Genomic DNA, 26,651 nt, shown 5'->3' with positions numbered 1-26,651 from the left:
AAAGGCTTTTTATTCATGCCCAAGCAATAATAGGGACAAAATTAAAATGTAAAGTTTTTTTTTAATTTTATGTTCTTATTTTCTTTTTCATTTTCGTTTAAATTTCGTGTTCACTTTTATTTTCAACTTGTATGCAAATTCAATGTTAATCAGTGGGTGGGGCTTACTTGCTTAAAAAAAGGGGATTGGCTGAAGCAGTGTTGCCAACACAGTGACTGTGTTGCTTGCCAACTTAGCGACCTTATTGCTACATCTAGCGACTTTTAGACCCATTTAGACAAACTTAGCGACTGTTTGGATGAACCATAGCTTCACATCTGTACAGATAGGCTATTGTACAGATATGCAACGAGTGCCGGGTGGCACTGTCACGGTGAAATGTGCGTCTACCCTCTGTGCATGGATCTGGGCAGCGAGCAACATTTAGACCAGGGTTCCCCAAATCTTACCCTGGAGGGCCGGAGCACTACAGAGTTTAAGTCCAACCCTAATCAAACTTACCCACCTGTGATTTTCTAGTGATCATGAATACCTTGATTAGCTTGTTCAGGTGTGTTTGATCAGGGTTGGAGCTAAACTATGCAGTGCTCCGGCCCTCCAGGGTAAGATTTCGGGAACCCTGATTTAGACTGTACGAGCTGACGCGTGGATTGTTTACATTTTAAAGGAGGAACAAACATTAAAAGAAGCTGGGGCCGGATTTACGAAAACATTCTTAAGACAAAAAATGAGAAAGTTTTTAAGAAAAATTATAAGAAGTTCGTAAGAATGTTCCTAAGTGCAATTCTTGAACATTTCTTAAGAAGTTCTCATTTTTTTTCTTAAGAATATCTTAAATTTGTGTCTTAAGAATAAAATGACAAGCTTTGAAATGAATTATGATACCCTGCTAATGAGGTAATAAACGTATTGATCTTTCATTACCTTGCGATCATTAACGCAATACAAACGAGTGATGCATTAATACTATAGAGGATGTTATTCACTGTTTTAACAGAGCCAGCTATTATTAAGGCGGTGCGGTGAGTAAATATCATTCCCTAATGTCTCAATCGGTCCGTCATGCGGGTCGAGCGCTCTGGGTGTGCGTGGTTCACTCTCCGTGCCCCCGGCTTCGTCGACCACGACCCGCACTAATCAAGAGACTGACGCGGAGGGTGAAGCGCTGTGTACCTGCGGGTTGGGAGCGCTCGACTCCCATGACGGAGCGATCATTGGTTCGCCCCCCACTTAGAGTGACTTTTGGTTTTTAAGTAATTTCACAATGAATGTATTACGGAAGTTGTTTGCTAATATTATCACTAATACTTATTTGTGTTTCACGACATATTACTGAGTAAGCTATTAAACTTCTGAAATTCCTCTCTATGTGAAGTAAACAGATTAAATTGCAATTTCAGACTACACAATACAACATGTCACATTTAAAATATTTTACACATCTGATCCGGTGAGGCGTCAGTCATTCTCATATGCATACACATACAGTATCACGCAGTGTGATAATCGTGCAATACATGCGCCGAAATCCGGGAAGGACTGGTGTATCATATGCTCGCAAAAATGAAATTTGGCGCGATAATCACACTGCGTGTTATTTGTATGCATTTCATGAGAATGGACATACACAGCGACCACTAACTTACTTTTGCGCGGGACCACCGGAGCAGACTTCAGCCTTTGTAACGGGGTTCAGATCGGCCCAGTTTTTAAACCCTGCATATTTATAAGTGGTCCTCATTTGTAACGCTGATTTGTGGGCTGTGACCGTATGGGATTTTGTTTTACCGCGGTGAAGAAGCAACAAAATCACGCGGTAGGCTGTTAACAGCACAACAACCCACCCCAGGAAAGCAGTAATCTTATATATTATTAAAACAACAAATTATATTAGCAATAACAACATGAAATAATATGTATTTCTGCTGTGACATCACCGCACCGCATTTATGTGCGTAGCTCGTCTTTCACGCTTCAGCTATGGTCAGAACTGCAGCCTATGTTGTGTCCAGTGCAGTGTACAGAGTAGACCCCGAAAGACTCACATACTGTAGGGGTGATACTTGTCGGGTGGTACAAACAGCACAGATAATGTTCATTTAAAAGTAAGTGACTGTTTGTGTATGTCTGCAATTTAATGAACTGACGCCTCACCGGATCAGATTTGTGAAAATACGCACATACATAACAGCGGACCAGCAACTTTTTAGTGTTTGTTCCTCCTTTGAAATGTAAACAATGTACTCAAATCTCATCCACGCGTCAGCTCGTACAGTCTGCTCGCTGCCCAGCTCCATGCACAGAGGGTTGACGCACATTTCACCGTGACAGCGCCACCCTGCACTCGTTGGCCAGTACAATCGACACAATAGCCTATCTGTACAGATGTGAAGCTAAGGTTCATCCAAACAGTCGCTTAGTTTGGCTAAATGGGTCTAAAAGACGCTAGATGTAGCAATAAGGTCGCTAAGTTGGCAAGCAACACAGTCACTGTGTTGGCAACACTGCTTCAGCCAATCCCCTTTTTTAAGCAAGTAAGCCCCACCCACTGATTAACATTGAATTTGCATACAAGTTGAAAAGAAAAGTGAACACGAAAATGAAAATGAAAATGAAAAAGAAAATAAGAACATAAAATGAAATAAAAAAACTTTACATTTTAATTTTGTCCCTATTATTGCTTGGGCATGAATAAAAAGCCTTTTAAAAAATGTATTTACAGATTCCTTTTCAAGCTCGCCTTTTTATTTTAATTTTGTCAGTCTGGACTCAAGATTATATTGAAAATGAAATGTCAAATCATCAATTTAATTTAATTTTTTATTTTGGCCGGAATGATGCTTCATCACGTTAAAAATGAAAATGAAATAATTTAATATAATGTTTTAATTTTTATTTTAGCATTTCATTTTTAAATTTGGGACATATTTTGCGATTTTATTTTTTATTTTATAATTTAATTAATTATTTTATAATTTAATTAATTATTTTATAATTTAATTAATTAATTTAAAAAAGTCCAAAAAAAACCTTCCATAATGGTAAGCTTATAATAATGATTTATAATTTGAGTTGTCGGGTGGGTTTTCACAGGTAAAGTTTTAAAAGACGATCATCTAGGGAACATTATGCAAATGTCAGTTTATAGCCCTATTCGCACGGGATTAGTATTACCTGGTGACCTCTAGTGATTTGTAATAATTACAGAGGTTGTCTGTGATCTTAATCCCTTGCGAATCGGCCATGTCTGTAATTTGTAAAGTAAAAATTCCTCCGCAAATGACCTACCATATTTCGCCGAACACCGAGGTCCTCTGATAATATTAGTCCCGTGCGAATAGGCATCTCTGTAATTTGGCCAGCATTTGTTACCAGTGAGCCTTTTTTATTAATTTATTTTCTCAGTTTCTGCACCTCTCGCACTGCAGCTGTGAAGCGCACATACAGAGACACATCCCTTCGATTTTTTTGGCTTTCATTGTGAAACTTGAGGACTTTATTAGTATATTTCTAATTTTAAAATTCTAATCAGTCTCTCTCGTCCATGATGATTAAAAATATGCAGAACTGTCAATATTTGCGATCTCTAAGTTTAGGTGGAGCTATGGATGTCGTGGTAAAGGAATGTCATTTGCGGTGATTTTGCGTGGCTTACTAGCGTGGTATACCTTGTTTATTAAAATAAGATTATTACTTAAATCCAGAACAACGAGATGCACTGAGGTAGAACGCAGGGTGCTATCTTTCCCCTATGAGAATATATATATATTATATTAAAGAACATTGTTTAGGCTTGAAGGCAATACATATTAGGACATTTTCAATTTGTATCTATAACGTTTGAAATTAAGTTGTAAGATCATTTTTAGTCATTTGGATTTTTTCATCATTTCAGAACAAGCTTAACTGCTATTCATAATAACTTATATTATATTCCGTGTGTTCCTTGGTTGAAAATATGTAGAAATATATGCGAGTAAAAAAGTACAGAACAAAAACATTTAGCTCACGCGGAGCGAACGAAAAGCCGTTAATAAAGCAGACTCTCCGTAGAGGACGTGCTGAAACAGTCGAGTCGGCAGATGATCATGATGTTAATGTTTCACGCAGATATTGTTGATGAAAAACTTGCATATCTAAATGCCCAGGCGAGAGTCAAGTGTTCGTTGCGGTTCAGTCAGTTAATATACAGCCAGACGTTACATTGGCTGCTGCCTACTCGTCCACGGAGCAGAGAAATTCGTTTTTTATTAAAAGCGGTTTTAATGCTGGTAAGCAATCATATTTTGGCGCCTTGTATTTGTGTTGATCAGATAGTTAAAAGTAATTTTAATCTTTAAAACGGCATCTAGAGGCAGAGGACGCTAATTCTGTCATCTCAGTTTCACTTTTTTCCCCACACGTTCACTCACTGTATGATTTAACGAAATATGATTTGGTAAAGGTACCTTTTACAGCATGTCGCGGTGTTGCGTGATAGTGTTATGCAAAGCCTCAACATTATATCAGGGAGATAAGTCAGTAAATTTGAGTGAAATCACAGGCTTTGCTTATCCCGTGCGAACCGGCCACACGAAACTCAGACGTAGGGAGGTAATTTCTAAATCACACAGGGTCCCCAGGTAATACTAATCCCGTGCGAATAGTACATATTACGTTCTTACGGATCTGGTGAAATTATCTGTTGCGAAGAGTCCCCAGTGACCGCCTGACAGAGCAACAAGTCAATGACTAAGCTTTCAAAGACAGTTAAAGTCCACTTGAAGAAGTGAATGAATTCAGACACTGAGTGAGCAGGACGTGCAGTGGGCACCAGAAGTGTAAAACATTGTCCTCTATCCAGGGTTAAAATCTGACTTTAATGAAGATAACCTGGTGTTAACCTGGGGTTAATGTTACAATGTTAAAAGCCCTAAGGTATATGATGATTTTTTTCCTTCATTTTACAGCTGAACTCTAAATAATAAAGACTGAACTCACCTTTCACAGTAAGATAAACAGAGCTTGATTGTGAAGTCTTTGGTCGTCCATCTATGTCTGCTCTACAGCTGAACTGGCCTTGATCAGATTGAGTAACTCTACTTATAGTGAGAGAGTCTCTGTTTTCAGTGTCACGCCGTGTGCCTTTACTCCACTCATATCTCCAGTTTAATGATCTGTCCTGATCCTCTATCTCACACTTCAGAGTGACTTTCTCTCCAATGAACACAGATCTGTCTGGTGTTACTTTCACTGTAACTCTGGGTAAAGCTGAGGAAAGAAGAAAATGAGATTGACATTAACACTAATACAACATGACTAATGACATAAGGCTTTTTGCACTTGAAATAGTTAACTCCATGTCATTATAAACACTAGTAAATGTAACTCTGGATTATCTGTTTAAAATGTAATACTTTACAAGGGGTCAAAAAAACCCTCCTGTTTCACAATCTACATTACTAGAGTCTGGGTTAATATTTTAATTTAGCATATTTGCTTTTCAACAGCATGACTGAATAAATACAAAAGTGTTCGTTTATTTCGATAAATACAGTGCACGTCAGCTTTATTTGTGTCTCGCTTCTGCATCACAACACAAATAACTTTTGGCTTTTTTTAACCCTTCTGGGAGGTTTTTACTTCATTTCATGCGTTTACCAACATCATTTGATATTACAGTATTTTCTTTGACTTTTTCCTCAAATGCTGAAACAACTGTTTACACATAGTATAAAAGCGGTCAAATTCAGAGAACACATTTCAAGGTAAAAGACATCATGACATCCAAATAAAGTGTTTGCTTCCATTCATGACTCCAGATATGACTACATCTGATCTTTTTTTTAAGGCAGCACAGATACTTTATTGCCTGCTTTATTGTATCCCGCATGTGAATCAACAGGTAAGGTCATTGGTTGAGGAGGGTCAAGATTAAAACATTTAAAAGGTGTTCAAGAAAGTGGTTAAATGATGAAAAAATATTATTGTAGTTTTTAAATAACTAATAGGATATCGACAAAGTGATTTTGATTTAAAGCTGCAATATATAAATTTTTTTCAGTTAAAAATGAACAAAATCAGTGTTTAAAACTGTCTCCTTACCTTGCCACATTTAACAATGGTATATGGAAGGCTTTTTTTAACTTTTTTAAATTAATTAATTAAATTATAAAATAATTAATTAAATTATAAAATAAAAAATAAAATCACAAAATATGTCCCAAATTTGAAAATGAAATGCTAAAATAAAAATTAAAACATTATATTAAATTATTTCATTTTCATTTTTAACGTGATGAAGAATCATTCCAAATTAAAAAATTAAATTAAATTGATGATTTGACATTTCATTTTCAATATAATCTTGAGTCAAGACTGACAATATTAAAATAAAAAGGCAAGCTTGAAATGGAATCTTTAAATACATTTTTTAAAAGGCTTTTTATTCATGCCCAAGCAATAATAGGGACAAAATTAAAATGTAAAGTTTTTTTTTAATTTTATGTTCTTATTTTCTTTTTCATTTTCGTTTAAATTTCGTGTTCACTTTTATTTTCAACTTGTATGCAAATTCAATGTTAATCAGTGGGTGGGGCTTACTTGCTTAAAAAAAGGGGATTGGCTGAAGCAGTGTTGCCAACACAGTGACTGTGTTGCTTGCCAACTTAGCGACCTTATTGCTACATCTAGCGACTTTTAGACCCATTAAGACAAACTTAGCGACTGTTTGGATGAACCATAGCTTCACATCTGTACAGATATGCTATTGTGTCGATTGTACTGGCCAACGAGTGCCGGGTGGCACTGTCACGGTGAAATGTGCGTCTACCCTCTGTGCATGGATCTGGGCAGCGAGCAACATTTAGACCAGGGTTCCCCAAATCTTACCCTGGAGGGCCGGAGCACTACAGAGTTTAAGTCCAACCCTAATCAAACTTACCCACCTGTGATTTTCTAGTGATCATGAATACCTTGATTAGCTTGCTCAGGTGTGTTTGATCAGGGTTGGAGCTAAACTATGCAGTGCTCCGGCCCTCCAGGGTAAGATTTCGGGAACCCTGATTTAGACTGTATGAGCTGACGCGTGGATTGTTTACATTTTAAAGGAGGAACAAACATTAAAAGAAGCTGGGGCCGGATTTACGAAAACATTCTTAAGACAAAAAATGAGAAAGTTTTTAAGAAAAATTATAAGAAGTTCGTAAGAATGTTCCTAAGTGCAATTCTTGAACATTTCTTAAGAAGTTCTCTTTTTTTTTTCTTAAGAATATCTTAAATTTGTGTCTTAAGAATAAAATGACAAGCTTTGAAATGAATTATGATACCCTGCTAATGAGGTAATAAACTTAATGATCTTTCGTTACCTTGCGATCATTAACGCAATACAAACGAGTGATGCATTAATACTATAGAGGATGTTATTCACTGTTTTAACAGAGCCAGCTATTATTAAGGCGGTGCGGTGAGTAAATATCCCAGCGGGCATATGACCGACCTTCAACGTTGAAATGTGGTTGAAATTAGGTCAGTTGTTTGTTCAACGTTGAAACAACGTTGAAACAACGGTGAATGGTAAACGGTTGAAAAAGGTTAATAAAATGCTTAAAAATCAACGTTGAAATTTGGTTGAAATAACGTCAGTTGTTTGTTCAACGTTGATTCAACGTTGAAACAACGTTGAAACAACAGTGAAGTAAATGGTTGCAGAGAGACAATAAAATAATGTTTTATAATATGTGAATCATTCAGAAAAAAAATGTAAAAACTCATTTTATAAAATTTATGAAATTATAAAAAAAATGTAAAAAATAATTGAATATACAGGTAGCGAGGTAATCTCGCGAGATTACACGAGACTGGACTGTTTTAACGGCTGTCTGCGAGATCTTGCGTAGCACCTTAACGTTGGATGCCACCCGCCATAAAACATAAGAAGAAGAAGAAGAAGAAGAAGAAGAGATCTTGCGTATCACACGAGAAAATGCTTCAGAGAAAGAAGAGGTAAGGAAATATAAGTCAATGTAAACGTATAACGTTATTTTATTCACATATACAAAGTGGTATGACAAAAAAGCACGATGCCAAAGCGGGTTTTTGTCTGTTAGTTGCGAATGTATTCGTTATAGTAGTTACTTTACTAGTCCACGGGATGTTCCCGCCGAAATCGGACTTCGTTATTATGAATATTAATAAATTAATATGAGGTGTGGTGTTATCAACTTAACCACTTGGTTGTTTTTGCTTCAGAAAAGCAACTAGTTATAAATGTAGGGGCTTTTTTTGGACAACTTCGGTGAAAAAGTGTTGATTTCGTAGTTCAGTCAGCGTAACTTATATCCGAGAGGTCTTACAGGCGCCACAGACACCTATCAGCCTTTTGTAAGGAGGAGCAGCTCGAGTGCGGTGCGGTCCGGTCAGTGTTAAGCTGCTTAGTTTCTCAAATTCATATTACTGATAAAGTGTTAAAACTTAGATGAGATGTTGGTTTTATGGCTCACGAATTCGCAATAACGGATACGTTTAGCAGTTCGTGTTAATGACATTAATCCAAACTTATTGATGACGTGATAACATGGGCGTCGAATCCAATATTAATCATGCTGAGGTTTTCTCGACGGGGTAATGTGTATAAATGCAGTTATAAAATTAAAAGGGACAAGATAGTCGACGTGACCCTCATGTTTCCATGGCAATCGAGTCAATTACATGTTACGCTTATGATCGCACCTGCGGTCATTCGCGCAGTATCCATGATTTTAAGCGGCATGAAACACTTAAGTTAACTCCTTTGTACGAAAATATCATGTCGTGTAAGTTTGCATGTTCTATTCGAATTGAAATACATTGTAACGGTGTAATTTTGCTTACTTGTTGAGTAGTAAGCAAGTTTTAATGGAAATAGAAAATAATGGTTATCTAGACAAATGTGCTCTTGTTTTTAGTATATTTTTATAATTCTTTTGTAATGTCTTCGTTATCAGAGCCCTTCAAATTAGAATAGTGATGATGATCATGTCAATGCTGAGATTTTCATGCATCAACAGCCACTACATCTGGATCAGGTAATGTTGTGTTAACCCTGCTATTCTACAGTATTTACTTAAAGTGACACCATGTAATTTTTCAACCTTCATAATAAATTTTCAAGACCCTTGTGATAGTACATCGACTTTAAATAGGTTGAATGACATGTCTACCATAGCCTGATGGGGTCTGTATCACTTTTACTCGTATTTTAAAACTTAGGGTTTCTGGTAGTAACCAGAGCACAAAAAAAAACTACAAAATTCGACTGCTTTACGGCATATGTCACTTCCTCCACACAATTTGTTTTTAACGTGAATTTTGCTGGAAGCTACTTAAGGAGTGTAGAGAGCAGTTTCTATTATGTGACTCTGTGGCTCAGTCTTTAGAGCCACAGACCTATGACACGGGCGACCCGGGTTCGATTCCCCTTGAAGGCAATTTTTTATATAAACTCTTGATTCATACATAAATGCGATGTTCTTTATAAATTACGGCGATTATATTGCATATAGTTCCCTGTATTCAGATGCTGTGTTCACGTATTTACCTTTCTTTTACTGTGTCTATGATATATTTACATTACAATCCAGGATGCTATAGCACTCAAACTTGCTCACAGTGTAAAACCAAACCCTATTCATTCACCAATCAGATCCGAGCGTTTCTCTCTTCTCTCTTCCTCATTTGCTGCGTTCCGCTGTCACTCGCGTGACGTATTACAAAGCGGCAGACCTAAACGCATCGGTTTACTTGGATTTGGAGCGATTTTCACACAAAAAAGAGGAATAACGAGCGCCATTGCGGAAAATCCTGATGGCGAGGGGGAGAGAGAGAGGATGCAACAATATTTGTTTGGAAAAAGGCAAGGAAATACGTCTGGTCGTTTCTGAATTGGAAGGCTGCAGCCTCCGGAGGTCAAATATGCAGGCTGCACACGTCATCAAGCCTGGTTTATTAAGGTAAACTGAGCATTACATTCGCAAGTCATAAGCATACTGCAACAATTTACGATTAACTAAGTATAATAGTCAACTTTGTAATTGTTAATATTGTGAAATAAGACAGTCTTGATGACGTATACAGCTTAGAAATACGACATCCGGAGGCTGCAACCTTCAGATTGAGAAATGGCTTCTGCCACGATGAGTTCCTCATCAGAAGGTTGTAACATGACTGCGTTTCTCCCTGTTGTCTCAAAATGTTGATCGTTTAGCATTTTAAAGGTTTAGTTTTTAGTTTAGTTTTAAGGTTGGCCAGTTCCTTTCCTTTGCGACAGTGCTGCGGCGCTTGTGGGCTCTAGGGGCGCTAGAAGTGAAAAATACGTGTCTAGCACCCCCTAGTGGCCAAAAAGTTTCATGGTGTCCCTTTAAATGCAGTATGCAAGTGTATGTATTCATGTTCTGATAAAAGTCATTATAGAATTCTCTTCCAATATTGCACTAATTTTTCTTTTTTATATTTGGTCAAGATTGAACAAGAAACAGACAGCAAGGGTTGTCAGATCAGAAACAGAATGCCACACAAACACAAGAAACTTCACAGGTGAGAATTGAGAGTGGCTTTTTAAAAACACCTGCTACTTTCTCAAGACTGGTCATTAGGAAAAAAAAAAACATTGTCATTAGGAAAATATAAGAAACTAATTTAGGATACAATGGTTACTTTTCAGCACAGCTATTAATTTCTTTTGTATGCCACTATTCCTTCTACAGTATGCAGGCCTACATTTTTCAAACACTTTGTTTTCAGTATACAGAGACAAAAGTTAATCCAGTGTTCAGAGTGGATGTTGATGCAAGTTTTATAGAGGCTTCATATTGACAGAAAAAAATGGGTCTTTGTGGTGGTGTACATGACAGCATTGATTTGTTCTTATCTTTATGTATTATGGCTTTAATCATAATTTTTTTAATTGTCAATGAGCTACCACCTACCCTGGTAATGCACCCCCAAGATACCATGTTGTAATAGAAATCCGTAATTTACCATTTCTTTTTTGTGAAGGGTCTCCCCTAAAACCTTACAATGCATTTAATATTTGTTTTGTAACCAAATCAAATTCTACTAATCCTAATAATTAAGATGCAGTGTTTTGTATTTCACAATTTATGTTTTCTTTTTAAAAGGGGCTATGACTTGTTTTTATTTTATTATGTGTTTTAAATTGTAGGCAGATCAACATGCAATTTGAAGACGTGTGATAAAATACAGAGAGGTGAAGTAGTGTGTCTTTCCAGATCCCCAAATCATTCCCCCTTAAAAGGTAATGAATAGTGTTATGACAAAAAATTTAAACATTCTTAATTTCTATAAAAGTTGTACTTGGGCCACAGTTTTCTGTATTTCTAACCAAAAGATTACATTTATATTTCTATACTAATGAAATATGTTTTTCTTTTTCCAAACTTTATCAAATGCAATGATCGCTAAGATGAGCCTGAAGAGGAGATTTGGGAAGATGCTGTTTCATAAGTCGCTTTGCCAGATCACCTGTGGTAAGTTTGTAAAACATATATTAAAAATAGGATTAGAACATCTCCTAATCAAAAGTTTTTGATCAGGACGGGATGTCTGCTAACAAGATGCCTTGCTGGTCTGGGCGAGTTTAAAGGCTTACACAGACAGTCCAGAGGTTCTGAAGTCCATCTTCGATTTCATTGGTAAGGGACTACACAAAAGGCTGTTTGACCCACACGTAAAGCAACCTGTCAGTGTTTGCTTTGTTAAGCATCTCATTTCGGGGTGTTGAAAAGTTAATATCACTTAAGCATTCAGTATTGGATTCATTTGTAACCAAATCGATCAGAAGCACCATTCACTACCATAGTATTATTTTATCCTACTATGTAAGTCAATGGTGCTTCTGGTCAGTTTGGTTGCAGACATTCCTTAAAAAATCTTTGTGTTCATCAGGACGATTTAAGGTGTAGAAACATCTCAGCAACCTCAAGAGAAATTGGAGGCAACTGAGCTAAATTTCAGATGTTGTTGCAAAGGGTCTGAATATGTATAATGTAAATATGATATGTTTTCTTTTTTCATACATTTGCAAAAGTTTCTAAAATCCTGTTGTTACTTTGTAAAAATATCTAAACAATTACAGTATCATGCAACAACATAAAATTGAAAGTGAAAGGTGTATGATTTCTGAATGCACTGTAGATTATATTAATTGAACCTCATTGTCATCTTCGTAAACACAACTTTGTTCTTTCATCAGATGGCTATGCAATGTTTCAAGTCAGACTTTCAAAGAAAACGCATCTTGCCCTGATGTGCAATAACAAGATTTTTTTTGTACATGGGCTAAAATGCAGCATTTTTTGAAAATTAAATATCTTGTGTTTTTTTCCCTCTTTAGATGCTGTCATCGTATTAAGTACAGCATGAGCCAGAATAGATGGGTGGTGGTGGCCATAAGAAGACTGTCAACTAAACCAACAACAAAATTCATATTTGCAGTTTTTCTTGAATAAAGTTTTTCTATTCAGATTAATAAAATGACTTTTAAACATGATTTTGTTTCATATTTTGTGACTTTATTATATATTTAGAAAATTCCACCTCTGCACTACTAACTGGAAACCTAACTGTTTGAAAGAATGTGTTTTATCCATAAAAAAATATTTTTAACAGCTGCTTTCATGTTTATTTGGAAAGGGTAGGCACCTGCCATCTTATTTGTCCACATTTAAACTTTACCTTCCTTAAGTGTTTAGTTTTATGAATGGGGTTGTACTGTAAGTTATGCATAGCAAGTTGCATTCATATGATAATTGCACTAAAAATGACACGTTTACAGTAAATAATTTAGTGAGTATTGCAGTGTAAAGTAAAAATCTATATTTAGTGTTAAAACAACAAGGAAATAGAAGGTTGAAATTGCGTCATGATATCAACCATAATTCACCTATGTTGAAAGTGTGACGTTGAAACAACGTCGTGATTTCAACGTTGAAATTTTTTGCAAAACCGAAAGGTAATCCAACGTTGATTCAACGTTGGTACCTGACGTTGATTCAACGTTGAATCAACGTTGAAATGCCGACTGGGATCATTCCCTAATGTCTCAATCGGTCCGTCATGCGGGTCGAGCGCTCTGGGTGTGCGTGGTTCACTCTCCGTGCCCCCCGCTTCGTCGCCCACGACCCGCACTAATCAAGAGACTGACGCGGAGGGTGAAGCGCTGTGTACCTGCGGGTTGGGAGCGCTCGACTCCCATGACGGAGCGATCATTGGTTCGCCCCCCACTTAGAGTGACTTTTGGTTTTTAAGTAATTTCACAATGAATGTATTACGGAAGTTGTTTGCTAATATTATCACTAATACTTATTTGTGTTTCACGACATATTACTGAGTAAGCTATTAAACTTCTGAAATTCCTCTCTATGTGAAGTAAACAGATTAAATTGCAATTTCAGACTACACAATACATGTCACATTTAAAATATTTTACACATCTGATCCGGTGAGGCGTCAGTCATTCTCATATGCATACACATACAGTATCACGCAGTGTGATAATCGTGCAATACATGCGCCGAAATCCGGGAAGGACTGGTGTATCATATGCTCGCAAAAATGAAATTTGGCGCGATAATCACACTGCGTGTTATTTGTATGCATTTCATGAGAATGGACATACACAGCGACCAGTAACTTACCTTTGCGCGGGACCACCGGAGCAGACTTCAGCCTTTGTAACGGGGTTCAGATCGGCCCAGTTTTTAAACCCTGCATATTTATAAGTGGTCCTCATTTGTAACGCTGATTTGTGGGCTGTGACCGTATGGGATTTTGTTTTACCGCGGTGAAGAAGCAACAAAATCACGCGGTAGGCTGTTAACAGCACAACAACCCACCCCAGGAAAGCAGTAATCTTATATATTATTAAAACAACAAATTATATTAGCAATAACAACATGAAATAATATGTATTTCTGCTGTGACATCACCGCACCGCATTTATGTGCGTAGCTCGTCTTTCACGCTTCAGCTATGGTCAGAACTGCAGCCTATGTTGTGTCCAGTGCAGTGTACAGAGTAGACCCCGAAAGACTCACATACTGTAGGGGTGATACTTGTCGGGTGGTACAAACAGCACAGATAATGTTCATTTAAAAGTAAGTGACTGTTTGTGTATGTCTGCAATTTAATGAACTGACGCCTCACCGGATCAGATTTGTGAAAATACGCACATACATAACAGCGGACCAGCAACTTTTTAGTGTTTGTTCCTCCTTTGAAATGTAAACAATGTACTCAAATCTCATCCACGCGTCAGCTCGTACAGTCTGCTCGGTGCCCAGCTCCATGCACAGAGGGTTGACGCACATTTCACCGTGACAGCGCCACCCTGCACTCGTTGGCCAGTACAATCGACACAATAGCCTATCTGTACAGATGTGAAGCTAAGGTTCATCCAAACAGTCGCTTAGTTTGGCTAAATGGGTCTAAAAGACGCTAGATGTAGCAATAAGGTCGCTAAGTTGGCAAGCAACACAGTCACTGTGTTGGCAACACTGCTTCAGCCAATCCCCTTTTTTAAGCAAGTAAGCCCCACCCACTGATTAACATTGAATTTGCATACAAGTTGAAAAGAAAAGTGAACACGAAAATGAAAATGAAAATGAAAAAGAAAATAAGAACATAAAATGAAATAAAAAAACTTTACATTTTAATTTTGTCCCTATTATTGCTTGGGCATGAATAAAAAGCCTTTTAAAAAATGTATTTACAGATTCCTTTTCAAGCTCGCCTTTTTATTTTAATTTTGTCAGTCTGGACTCAAGATTATATTGAAAATGAAATGTCAAATCATCAATTTAATTTAATTTTTTATTTTGGCCGGAATGATGCTTCATCACGTTAAAAATGAAAATGAAATAATTTAATATAATGTTTTAATTTTTATTTTAGCATTTCATTTTCAAATTTGGGACATATTTTGCGATTTTATTTTTTATTTTATAATTTAATTAATTATTTTATAATTTAATTAATTATTTTATAATTTAATTAATTAATTTAAAAAAGTCCAAAAAAAAAACCTTCCATAATGGTAAGCTTATAATAATGATTTATAATTTGAGTTGTCGGGTCGGTTTTCACAGGTAAAGTTTTAAAAGACGATCATCTAGGGAACATCATGCAAATGTCCGTTTATTACGTTCTTACGGATCTGGTGAAATTATCTGTTGCGAAGAGTCCCCAGTGACCGCCTGACAGAGCAACAAGTCAATGACTAAGCTTTCAAAGACAGTTAAAGTCCACTTGAAGAAGTGAATGAATTCAGACACTGAGTGAGCAGGACGTGCAGTGGGCACCAGAAGTGTAAAACATTGTCCTCTATCCAGGGTTAAAAACTGACTTTAATGAAGATAACCTGGTGTTAACCTGGGGTTAATGTTACAATGTTAAAAGCCCTAAGGTATATGATGATTTTTTTCCTTCATTTTACAGCTGAACTCTAAATAATAAAGATTGAACTCACCTTTCACAGTAAGATAAACAGAGCTTGATTGTGAAGTCTTTGGTCGTCCATCTATGTCTGCTCTACAGCTGAACTGGCCTTGATCAGATTGAGTAACTCTACTTATAGTGAGAGAGTCTCTGTTTTCAGTGTCACGCCGTGTGCCTTTACTCCACTCATATCTCCAGTTTAATGATCTGTACTGATCCTCTATCTCACACTTCAGAGTGACTGTCTCTCCAGTGAACACAGGGCTGTATGGTACTTTCACTGTAACTCTGGGTAAAGCTGAGGAAAGAAGAAAATGAGATTGACATTAACACTAATACAACATGACTAATGACATAAGGCTTTTTGCACTTGAAATAGTTAACTCCATGTCATTATAAACACTAGTAAATGTAACTCTGGATTATCTGTTTAAAATTTAATACTTTACAAGGGGTCAAAAAAACCCTCCTGTTTCACAATCTACATTACTAAAGTCTGGGTTAATATTTTAATTTTGCATATTTGCTTTTCAACAGCATGACTGAATAAATACAAAAGTGTTCGTTTATTTCGATGAATACAGTGCACGTCAGCTTTATTTGTGTCTCGCTTCTGCATCACAACACAAATAACTTTTGGCTTTTTTTAACCCTTCTGGGAGGTTTTTACTTAATTTCATGCGTTTACCAACATCATTTGATATTATTTTCTTTGACTTTTTCCTCAAATACTGAAACAACTGTTTACACATAGTATAAAAGCGGTCAAATTCAGAGAACACATTTCAAGGTAAAAGACATCATGACATCCAAATAAAATGTTTGCTTCCATTCATGACTCCAGATATGACTACATCTGATCATTTTTTTTAAGGCAGCACAGATACTTTATTGCCTGCTTTATTGTATCCCGCATGTGAATCAACAGGTAAGGTCATTGGTTGAGGAGGGTCAAGATTAAAACATTTAAAAGGTGTTCAAGAAAGTGGATAAATGATGAAAAATTATTATTGTAGTTTTTAAATAACTAATAGGATATCAACAAAGTGATTTTTATTTAAAGCTGCAATATATAACATTTTTTCAGTTAAAAATGAACAAAATCAGTGTTTAAAACTGTCTCCTTACCTTGCCACATTTAACAATGGTATATGGAAGGCTTTTTTTTGGACTTTTTAAAATTAATTAATTAAATTATAAAATAATTAATTAAATTATAAAATAATTAATTAAATTATAAAATAATTAATTAAATTATAAAATAAAATCGCAAAATATGTCCCAAATTTGAAAATGAAATGCTAAAATAAAAATTAAAACATTATATTAAATTATTTCATTTTCATTTTTAACGTGATGAAGCATCATTCCGGCCAAATTAAAAAATTTAATTAAATTGATGATTTGACATTTCATTTTCAATATAATCTTGAGTCAAGACTGACAATATTAAAATAAAAAGGCAAGCTTGAAAAGGAATCTTTAAATACATTTTTTAAAAGGTTTTTTATTCATGCCCAAGCAATAATAGGGACAAAATTAAAACATTTTTTTTTTTTAAATTTTATGTTCTTATTTTCTTTTTCATTTTCGTTTTAATTTCCGTGTTCACTTTTATTTTCAACTTGTATGCAAATTCAATGTTAATCAGTGGGTGGGGCTTACTTGCTTAAAAAAAGGGGATTGGCTGAAGCAGTGTTGCCAACACAGTGACTGTGTTGCTTGCCAACTTAGCGACCTTATTGCTACATCTAGCGTCTTTTAGACCCATTTAGACAAACTTAGCGACTGTTTGGATGAACCTTAGCTTTACATCTGCACTGAAAAAAAATATTATGGCCTCAATTAAATGAAGCATAATTCAATTTAGCTAGTTTTAACTATTTATTTTAAGTTTTTGATTTTAATTAATATATATTAATAGGTTTTAAGTGAATTGAATGTCTTTTAAATCCAAATCATGTCAATTAATTAAATTCAGTTAAAAAAAATAGGTTGGATCTTTGCGCATGCGCGCAAACGCACATTTTTCCCTGGCGCTAAGAAGTTTCCAGTCAGGTTTACGGTCGATCTGAAGTTGGGATATTTCAGCACTGGAGTTTTGCTCAGTCGGTCTATTTTCACAGTAAGTAAATTTCATGTCATACAGCACCTTTTATTACATTGAATATTTTTATAAACTTAAAATTCGCTGTTTATAAGAGAGCTCCTCCAGGCGAGTGCCGGAGACAATCACAGCCGTTACGATATAACGTAAACAAATACCACACGACTCCGAGAGCGATATCGCTTTTATACAACAGTTCGACGGCACAAGTTTGAAAAACGAAAACTAGAAAACAACAACGGAGTTATTTTAAAAGCCTCTTTGTTTGGGAACTACTTTCTTCCGCCACGGATTTGAGGGCGGCCAGAATGACAGGTAACACTCGGCTGCTTTGAATCTCATAATAACTTGATGGACAGAATAGCCGTTTCTTAATATTACCGTTCCTTGGTCACAAGGTGTAGTTTAAAGATTAGTTCAGTCGAGAATACATATGTATAATATTCAAATTTGCAGTCGATTAGTAAAGATATAGCGCCTGTTTGAACATTTGCTTAGGAAGCTTCGGTACGTGAGAATCAGAGCGGACGTCAGTGTTCACTCGCTCGATTTGTGTTTGGCTCTACAGTCACTTTAGCTGTAGGTAAAGCTGAGGAAAGAAGAAAAATAATCTTATAAATCTCATCACAGTCTTTTAGCGTGAAATCAGAAACCTAAAGTCATAAAATGATAATATTTGTTGTTAACATTTCTGAAGAATAATATGAACAGAAGTGATTTCTTTTAAATTTAAATAATTACCAGTTTTTTTAGGATTAAAATTTTTTTTAGAAGCCAATGAACAAATAATTCTGCACACTATTTATACTTGCAAGTTAAAAATATTTAAATAAATATTATTATGGTTTAAACATACAAATGCAAGAACCATATGTGTAAAATACAGTTAAACTGTCATCATCTCTGATGCCGGGACATAAATGAGCACAGATTAATCAACAATCACTTAAATAAATGTTATTTGTAATCTTTAACATGCAATAAAAAACAAAACAAATACCCTCTGTGAAAAATATCCTAGAATTTATTATAGAAATGGTGTGTAAAATATGGATATTAGAAAATGGATTGTTCGTTCTGCTTCTGCAAGTCTTTCTTCAGATTTAGTATGTACCCTGCCTTATCAAACAGCACCACCTGCTCCATCTGACATCACGCAAACGCCGGATGGCTCAGACTCAGAGATTAGGGCTAATGAGGCCGAGGCAGAATTTTCAAATCTACAGGCCGTGGATGATCTCAGGATCTATCAGCCTAATCAAGTAATATTAAAACAGTACCCTGCACGCATGTTCGGTGACAAAAAACATGTGAAACACATAATGGACCTGACACAATCACCAATTGTTGATGCAGAGTTTGAAGTTGACACTTTTTAAGGTTGCAAAAAGAATTGAAAACAGAGGGGCAAAACTGGACCACAAAATTCATTTTCTCCAAGTACCACACAGTTCCCTTTCAATATGGTTCACTTCGCATTGCGTCAGATTTTTGGGGAAACTCCTGTTTGCCTATTGGTTAACGTCTGTAGAAAATACAGACCAATGACGTTTGAGCCCGCGCGGGGCGTGGCACACGTCCCTATATAAGCCGGGGAAATACGTCAAGAGCTCATTACTTTTCTCCTTCATCGCGAACCTTCTTGCTGCTCCGAAGAAGAAGCCCTTACTCGCCGTCGATCTGAGCACTGCAGCGGACTACTACACACCCGCGTGTTCCCCTGCCGCTTTCCGGTGAGCATAAAAGAGCGAATTTCATCTAAAAGAGCAGAAGCGCGTTGAGATAATGTCGCTTCGGCATTGCGGCTCATGCCAAGCCCCTTTGCCTGTGGAGGATTTCCACAAAGAGTGTGTCATCTGTCTGGGTCCTGCCCACGCCGAGGCCGTACTCACCGAGGTGGGCTGCGCCCACTGCGAGCTCCTTCCCATCACGGTGCTGCGCTCCCGCCTCGATATCTTTAAAAGGAAGGCTTCCCGTGCTCTCCCGCCTAAACAGCAGCGGAGCCGTGAAGCTGGAAGACGCCCCGAGACCGAGTCCACGCCAGCTCATCCCCCATGTGCGCTGTCTCCCCGCCGTCATCCCGTCACCTTCGTCCATGAGGACCTACGCCCCCTGCCGAGTGCTAGCGGCATGGTTTCCTTTGGGTCCGGTGACAACTTGGAGATGATGTCATCCTCTGAGGAGTAAGAGGATTGGGCGGCTTCGGATGACGACGCCCACGCCGCCGCCGCTGAAGAACCAACCGAGTTGCGTCCTCACGACTCTGAGCTCATCCGCATCCTGACACAAGCTACAGCGGAGCTCAACATCCAGTGGTCGCCGCTGTCAGAGCCTCAACTCAGCCGGCTGGATGAGTGGTTTCTGCAGCCCGGGCGCCGTCAATCATCCCGCCAACGGCAGGCGCCGTTTTTCCGGAGGTTCACCAAGAGCTCACCAAATCCTGGCGTGCTCCCCACTCCACCCGAGCTCAGAGCGCCGTCTCCCACGTCCTCTCTGTAGTGGAAGGCGCGGACGAACACGGCTAATCCAAGATGCCGCCGCTCGTGGAAACTGTCGCCGCCCATCTCAGCCCGTCTTCAGCCGGCGGATAGAGAGCGAAGATGAACCATCCGTCAAAGCCCTGCCGTCTGACATCAACCCTGGCGTCAAAATCTTACGCCGCCGACGGCCACGCTGCATCCGCTCTCCATACGATGGCGGTGCTGCAGGTATACCAGGCAAAACTCCTCGACCTTTAAAGACCTGCGCAGCGCGACTGATCTGGCCCTTCGCGCTACTAAAGTCGCCACTCAGGCTGTAGGAAGAGCCATGGCCAGCCTGGTTGTTCTGGAGAGACATCTGTGGCTGAACTTGACGGAGATCAAGGATACGGATCGGGTTGCCCTTCTTGACTCGCCCGTGTCACCGTCGGGGCTCTTCGGCTCTGCTGTGGAGGGGTTCACCCAGCGCTTCACTGAGGCACAGAAATCGTCGCAGGCTATGCGGCATTTCCTACCAAAACTATCTGCCTCAGCGTCTGAGACCAGCCGCCCAAAACCGCCGCCAGCTCAATGCCCTAAGCCAGCACCAGCTCAGCCCCAGCAGAGAGCTGAACCGGAGGTCAAGCGGCAGTGTCCTGCACGACCAGCTGGCCCGCCTCGATGCCGCGGTCCCCGTCCCCGGATCACGCTGGACTGACGCCGGCGCCGCCTCCCTGAAGAGAGTCTGAGGAGGAAAAGAGGCTCTGGTCCCGCTTCGGCCGGCCCGCCCTCGAAAGTTCTGCGTGTTTCAGTCCCCTCGGGCGCTGGACACACCCTTGCTGTAACAGCAAAAATTTTTTTTTACCTTTTCACAAAAAGAGCAAATTTCCTCCTCTGTACACACACACACACACACACACACACACACACACGGCTTAACGTCCATAAGCATATCGACTCTCGCCGTCAAACTTCACGTTTGGCAATCCACCCCCGGTATGCCGGGCTGGATTCTAAACGTAATCCAACACGGTTATTCACTTCAATTCGCTCGGAGACCACCCCGGTTTCGCAGCGTTCTCTACACCACTGTCCCAGACGATCGCATGCAGATCCTCAGGGAAGAGGTGCGTTCTTTATTGCTAAAAGACGCGATAGAGACGGTCCCAGCGGATCAAAGCGAATCAGGCTTTTACAGTCGTTATTTTCTCGTTCCAAAGAAAGACGGCGGCCTCAGACCGATATTGGATCTACGCGTTTTGAATCGCGCTCTTGCCAAGCGGCCATTCAAAATGCTTACAGCCAGACGAATCATGGCGTTAATTCGACCGGGCGATTGGTTCATATCAGTGGATCTGAAAGACGCTTACTTTCACATTCCGATAGCACCACGTCACAGGCCGTTTCTAAGATTCGCGTTCGACGGGACAGCATACCAGTACAAAGTTCTGCCCTTCGGATTATCTCTGGCACCACGCACATTTACCAAATGTGTGGATGCGGCACTCGCCCCTCTCAGACAGAGCGGCATCCACATATTGAATTACCTCGATGATTGGCTTATTCTAGCCCAGTCAGAGAGGGAAATTATTACGCACAAGACCGTTGTACTCCAGCATTTGGAGAATTTAGGGTTCAAAATCAACCTCCAGAAGAGTTTGCTCACCCCCACGCAGCGAATCGCGTTCTTAGGCATGACGCTCGACTCGTTAAAGATGCGGGCATGGCTTACACAGGAACGCGTGCTCACGGTCTGAAGCGAGGCGGCATCGTTCAAAGCGGGTTCACATCTCCCTCTCAAATGATTCCAAAAAATGCTGGATCTGATGGCAGCAGCATCCCCACTAATACCGTTGGGAATGCTGTTCATGAGACCGCTTCAGTTTTGGGTGAAAGCGAAAGTTCCGCCCAGTGCTTGGTTGTCGGGCCGCTTATTAATCAAAATCACATACCACTGCGTAAAAGCGCTTTCGATATGGACATCCCCTCACCTTTTCCTCTCGGGCCGGAGCTCGGCTCCGTGAGCAGGAGGAAAGTGGTGACTACGGATGCGTCTGCGGCGGGTTGGGGCGCTCAATGCGACGGCGAACCCGCCTTCGGTGCGTGGAACAACCAGTTGTCTCAGCTTCATATCAACCACCTCGAGATGTGGGCGGTTATCTTAGCGCTACGACACTTTCGACCGAAACTCCAACATCAACACGTTCTAGTGCGGTCGGACAGTATGACGGTGGTCTCGTTCATAAACCACCAAGGAGGGCTGAGATCTCGCTCCCTATCCAGGCTGGCGAAACGGCTTTTATTATGGGCTCACGCGAAAGTACGTTTGTTAAAAGCGACTCACGTACCGGGTGTAGCCAATACGGGTGCAGACATTCTCTCACGCAGCGGTCCGCCACCGGGAGAATGGAGGCTGCATCCTCAGACGGTCGAGAAAATATGGACCGTCTTCGGCCGAGCGGAGATCGATCTGTTTGCATCCGACGAGAACGGGCATTGCCCGATCTTCTTCTCGAGACACCACGATGCCCTGTCGCAAACATGGCCGGCGTGTCTTCTATATGCTTTTCCTCCGGTGGCTCTGTTACCACAGGTCCTTCAGAGGATAAGAGAGACGAAATGCGTGTTAATTCTGATCGCCCCGTTTTGGCACAATCAACCGTGGCAAACATCAGCACCATGGCCAGTACCGCTGAGGAAAGACCTCCTATCTCAGGCGAGAGATATTCTCTCCTTTCTACAGGAAATGCTGGACAGCGGTCGCGCGCCCTCGACGCTTAAAGTATATGTGGCGGCGATAACGGCGAATCACGCCCTTATCGCCGGTCACACCATGGGAAAACATGATCTCATCATTAAATTCCTCAGAGGCGCTCGCAGACTAAACCCACCGCGACCCAACATGGTCCCATCTTGGGATCTGTCCACGGTTCTGAAAGCGCTGTGCGGTCCCCCTTTCGAGCCCCTCGAGCAGGCTGACCTGCGCGCTCTCTCGTTTAAAACCGCTCTCCTCCTGGCGTTGGCATCGGTTAAACGAGTGGGCGATTTACACGCGTTTTCAATTGACCCGTCGTGTCTGGAATTTGGTCCCAACAATAGCAAAGTGATCCTTAGACCGAGAGCGGGATACATTCCTAAAGTTTTGACCACGCCATTTAGAGTTCAGGTGGTTTCACTTCTCGCCCTCCTGCCGGTGGACGGCGAACAAACCCCGAACACGCTCTGCCCCGTCAGAGCGTTAAGAATATACACGGACCATTCTGCCTCATACCGCAAGTCAGATCAGCTGTTCGTAAGCTTCGCACAACATTCTTTAGGTATGCCGCTCACTAAACAGAGGCTATCTAAATGGATCGTCGAAGCCATTGCTTTGGCTTACGCCACCCTGAATGAACATTGTCCAGTTGGTTTAAAAGCTCACTCCACGAGGGGTATGGCTTCATCTTGGGCTTGGTCTACGGGGATTTCTATCTTTGACATTTGTAGCGCGGCCGGCTGGTCCTCGCCGTCTAAGTTTGTCAGATTTTATAGCCTGGATGTCCCTGCCTTACAAGCACAGGTCTTATCGGCTTAATGATTCACGCGACTGCGTTTCTGTATGCCTCCACGGTGCGCTGCGAGTTCACCGTCATGGCTACCTATTAATAAATCATGCACAGCTCGCGGCGCGCTCAGGGAACCCGCCGTCTCGTGCTCTATTATATATGCATCATGGTGCGTTTAGAAACTTCACTGTATGCGTATTACTGTCTCATATATGGTGCTTTCACTTGCGCTTGCTAGAGCTATGTATACGCTGGGTTAGGGCCACATGCAGTGTCTCTCCGGTAAGGGCACCTCAGTCCATTGTGTATGCACGGCGGGATGGGATTACGTTCCCCATAGCGTCAGCAAACTGACGCAATGCGAAGTGAACCGTATTGAAACGGAACGCTTAGGTTACTCACGTAACCCCGGTTCCCTGAAAAGTCTACGCAGCGAGTGTTATTCGGCTGCGCGCTTCAGTCGAATATCAATGAGCTCTTGACGTATTTCCCCGGCTTATATAGGGACGTGTGCCACGCCCCGCGCAGGCTCAAACGTCATTGGTTTGTATTTTCTACAGACGTTAACCAATAGGCTTCAATCACAGAGTAAACAGGAGTTTCCCCCATAGCGTCAGCAAACTGACGCAATGCTTCGTTCCCGTTATTTCAGGAAACCGGGGTTACGTGAGTAACCTAAGCATTCTGCAAACTATGTGTAGTGTACTGACTGCGTTTAAACATGCGCTGACTTTCGCCTCTTCTGCAGTGACCTGTGAGAATTCTTTCTCCTCTCTGCGCAATGTTTTTATGGACCACAGACGCTCAATGCTTCACAAACGGAAGACCCAGTTAGTTCAGCTGGCCTTCGAGAGGGATTTTACTTGAAAATGCACCACCGAATGGAAGAACACCGTTTTAAGCAAGTTTAATGTTTGCACGCGCCGCCTTAAGCTTTTTTAAAAGGTAAGTTATGTGCTTTTTAAATAATGAAGGCTTAAATGTGAAGTGTGGCTACTAGAACATTAGCATATAATTGTCAATTTGTTTGCGATGTGATTGTGGTAATACTGATTAGTTTGTGATCTTCTTCACTTTATTTGGGAAATGAGCTGACAGTCTGTACCAGTTGTATGAGTTTGCGGTTGCACTGTATTGGTTGTTTTTATGCCTTGTTTTTGCAAGTTATTGTTGCTGATTGCGTGCCCCCTCGTTGGATGCCGTGTGCCTCCCTGTTAGTTATGGTCTGGCACCGGCTCTGAGTCTAAGTTGATGGAAAAAAGATTTCTAACATGGGGGAATCCGTCAATTTGGATTGAACAGGTGTTTGGGCCAGACTTTCAAATAACATGTTCAAATTAACGTTTCAGGTTAGACACAAACAAAAAACCTGAGTTTAGAATGAAAATAACTTGGGGTTAATCACAGTGTTTAAAGCCCTAATGGATCTGATAATTAACACATGAGATGATCTTGTCTTTATTCTCCAATTTTACAGCAAAATTACTCAGCTTTCGCAGTGAAATCAACAGCAAAACTTGATTGTGAAGTCTGTGGTCATCCATCTCTCTAAATTGTGCATCCCTTTCAAAAATATCTATCCATATGTGTTAATGTATAATAGAAGGATGTAATAAATGGATGGATAGATGTGTGTAAATCTGTCTATTATAGACAGCTGTACAAATGGTAACAACCTCTAGATAGAATAGTATTGAATCATTTGTGTTTAAAAATAATTTTAAGCAAGTGTTACAACAAACCCTCTGTCTGTTATGATGAACCCCACCTGTTAAGATCCTGCCGGAGTCCTGTTGGGTAATTATATCTAGTCTAGTGTGGCAGGGTTCTGACAGTACTATGTTTTGTGTGGGAGAACGTGGTTTTAGTGTTGTCATATTTGACCACGTTTTTTCCGTGTCTTGTGACTTTTCCCCGCTCCCTTGTATTCTCTTGTCATTGTGTGTTGTAATTTTTCGCTGCTCCCTTGCTTCCTCTAGTCTTTGTTTTTATGTCTTGTTTAGTCTAGTGTACTGTTTTCATGTGTGTGTGTGTATCAGGCCCGGTACTAGGCTTGCTGGACTGGGGGGGCAGTCAGGATTTTTGGGTGGGCAGCCATTCCTCGACTAAAATGATTCATACACTAAAATTATGGATGTTTCAATCCAATATTATTTTGCATAGGTTATGTCTTAAAAAAAGGGCCATTTATATTTTGCACGTTCAAATTTTAAAAGTAGATCCGATTAGATTTACAATGATTTATAATGTTATAATGATTACACTTAATGTAGTTTTACACATTAAGTCAGTTAATGAAATCAGGCAAGCAGGTGATATTAATGCAAAGCTGTACAAATAGCTATATTTTAATAATGTGTACACTGCATTTAATCTATTATTTCACTTATAGATAAATTAAAGCCATTCTTATAACTACCCAACATATGCCTTTCTTCTAATAAACACTTAGTTGTAAGGCACTTTATTTCCACTTCTCAAACATTTTCTTCATTTAAAATAATGCATTTTCAATGTGATATGTGATAAGCTATATTTTCATTAATTCCTGACCCAATCATGCTGCTGCAGCAACCTCAAATATCACAAGAAAGCACAACGCTTTAAATAATCTATATTGAAACATCATTAAAGCAATTTGACATGCATGACAAATTCGTCAAAGGTTATCCTGTTTGCCTATAACAGCACCAGACAAAAGCACAAGCCCTAAAATACTGTAAGTGGGATTTGCGACGAGACCAAAGATAAATCACACTGCTTTGTACATAACACAGCAAATTAGATATTATAATACAACGCAGGGACGTGCACAGGGGGGTTGCTCAGGTTGCCCGGGCAACTGCCCATATGCCCTTCTCGACTCAAGTTGCCCTTCCGAGGTGGAAAAAAATAAATTGTACTTTTACTTCGTTTACACTATGCAGCGTTCCTTCGTTACTGTATTTTAATTAATTACGAAATTTGTATTTTATTTTTAAATTGCTATCCTGTGTTCCTGGCGCATTCGCGAATTAATGACTCGTTTGAGTCGATTCCTTACAAAGTGTTGCAAATAAATGAGTCTTT

General features: G+C 39.7%; 1 protein-coding gene across 1 annotated transcript in view; it reads right to left on the bottom strand.

Moving 5' to 3' along the window:
* LOC135733724 (Fc receptor-like protein 5) overlaps positions 1-26,651 on the bottom strand; it is a 93,019-nt gene that overhangs the window by 28,828 nt on the left and 37,540 nt on the right. Inside the window, exons 6-7 of the mRNA XM_073813728.1 lie at positions 15,503-15,769; positions 4,981-5,250 (exon numbers count right to left, since the gene is read on the bottom strand). Of these exons, the coding sequence (XP_073669829.1) occupies positions 4,981-5,250; positions 15,503-15,769 (537 nt within the window). The remainder of the gene's footprint in view (positions 1-4,980; positions 5,251-15,502; positions 15,770-26,651) is intronic.

Source organism: Paramisgurnus dabryanus, chromosome 3, assembly GCF_030506205.2.
Source record: "Paramisgurnus dabryanus chromosome 3, PD_genome_1.1, whole genome shotgun sequence".
NCBI classification, from domain to species: Eukaryota; Metazoa; Chordata; class Actinopteri; order Cypriniformes; family Cobitidae; genus Paramisgurnus; species Paramisgurnus dabryanus.
This window is presented reverse-complemented; position numbering and strand designations above follow the sequence as displayed.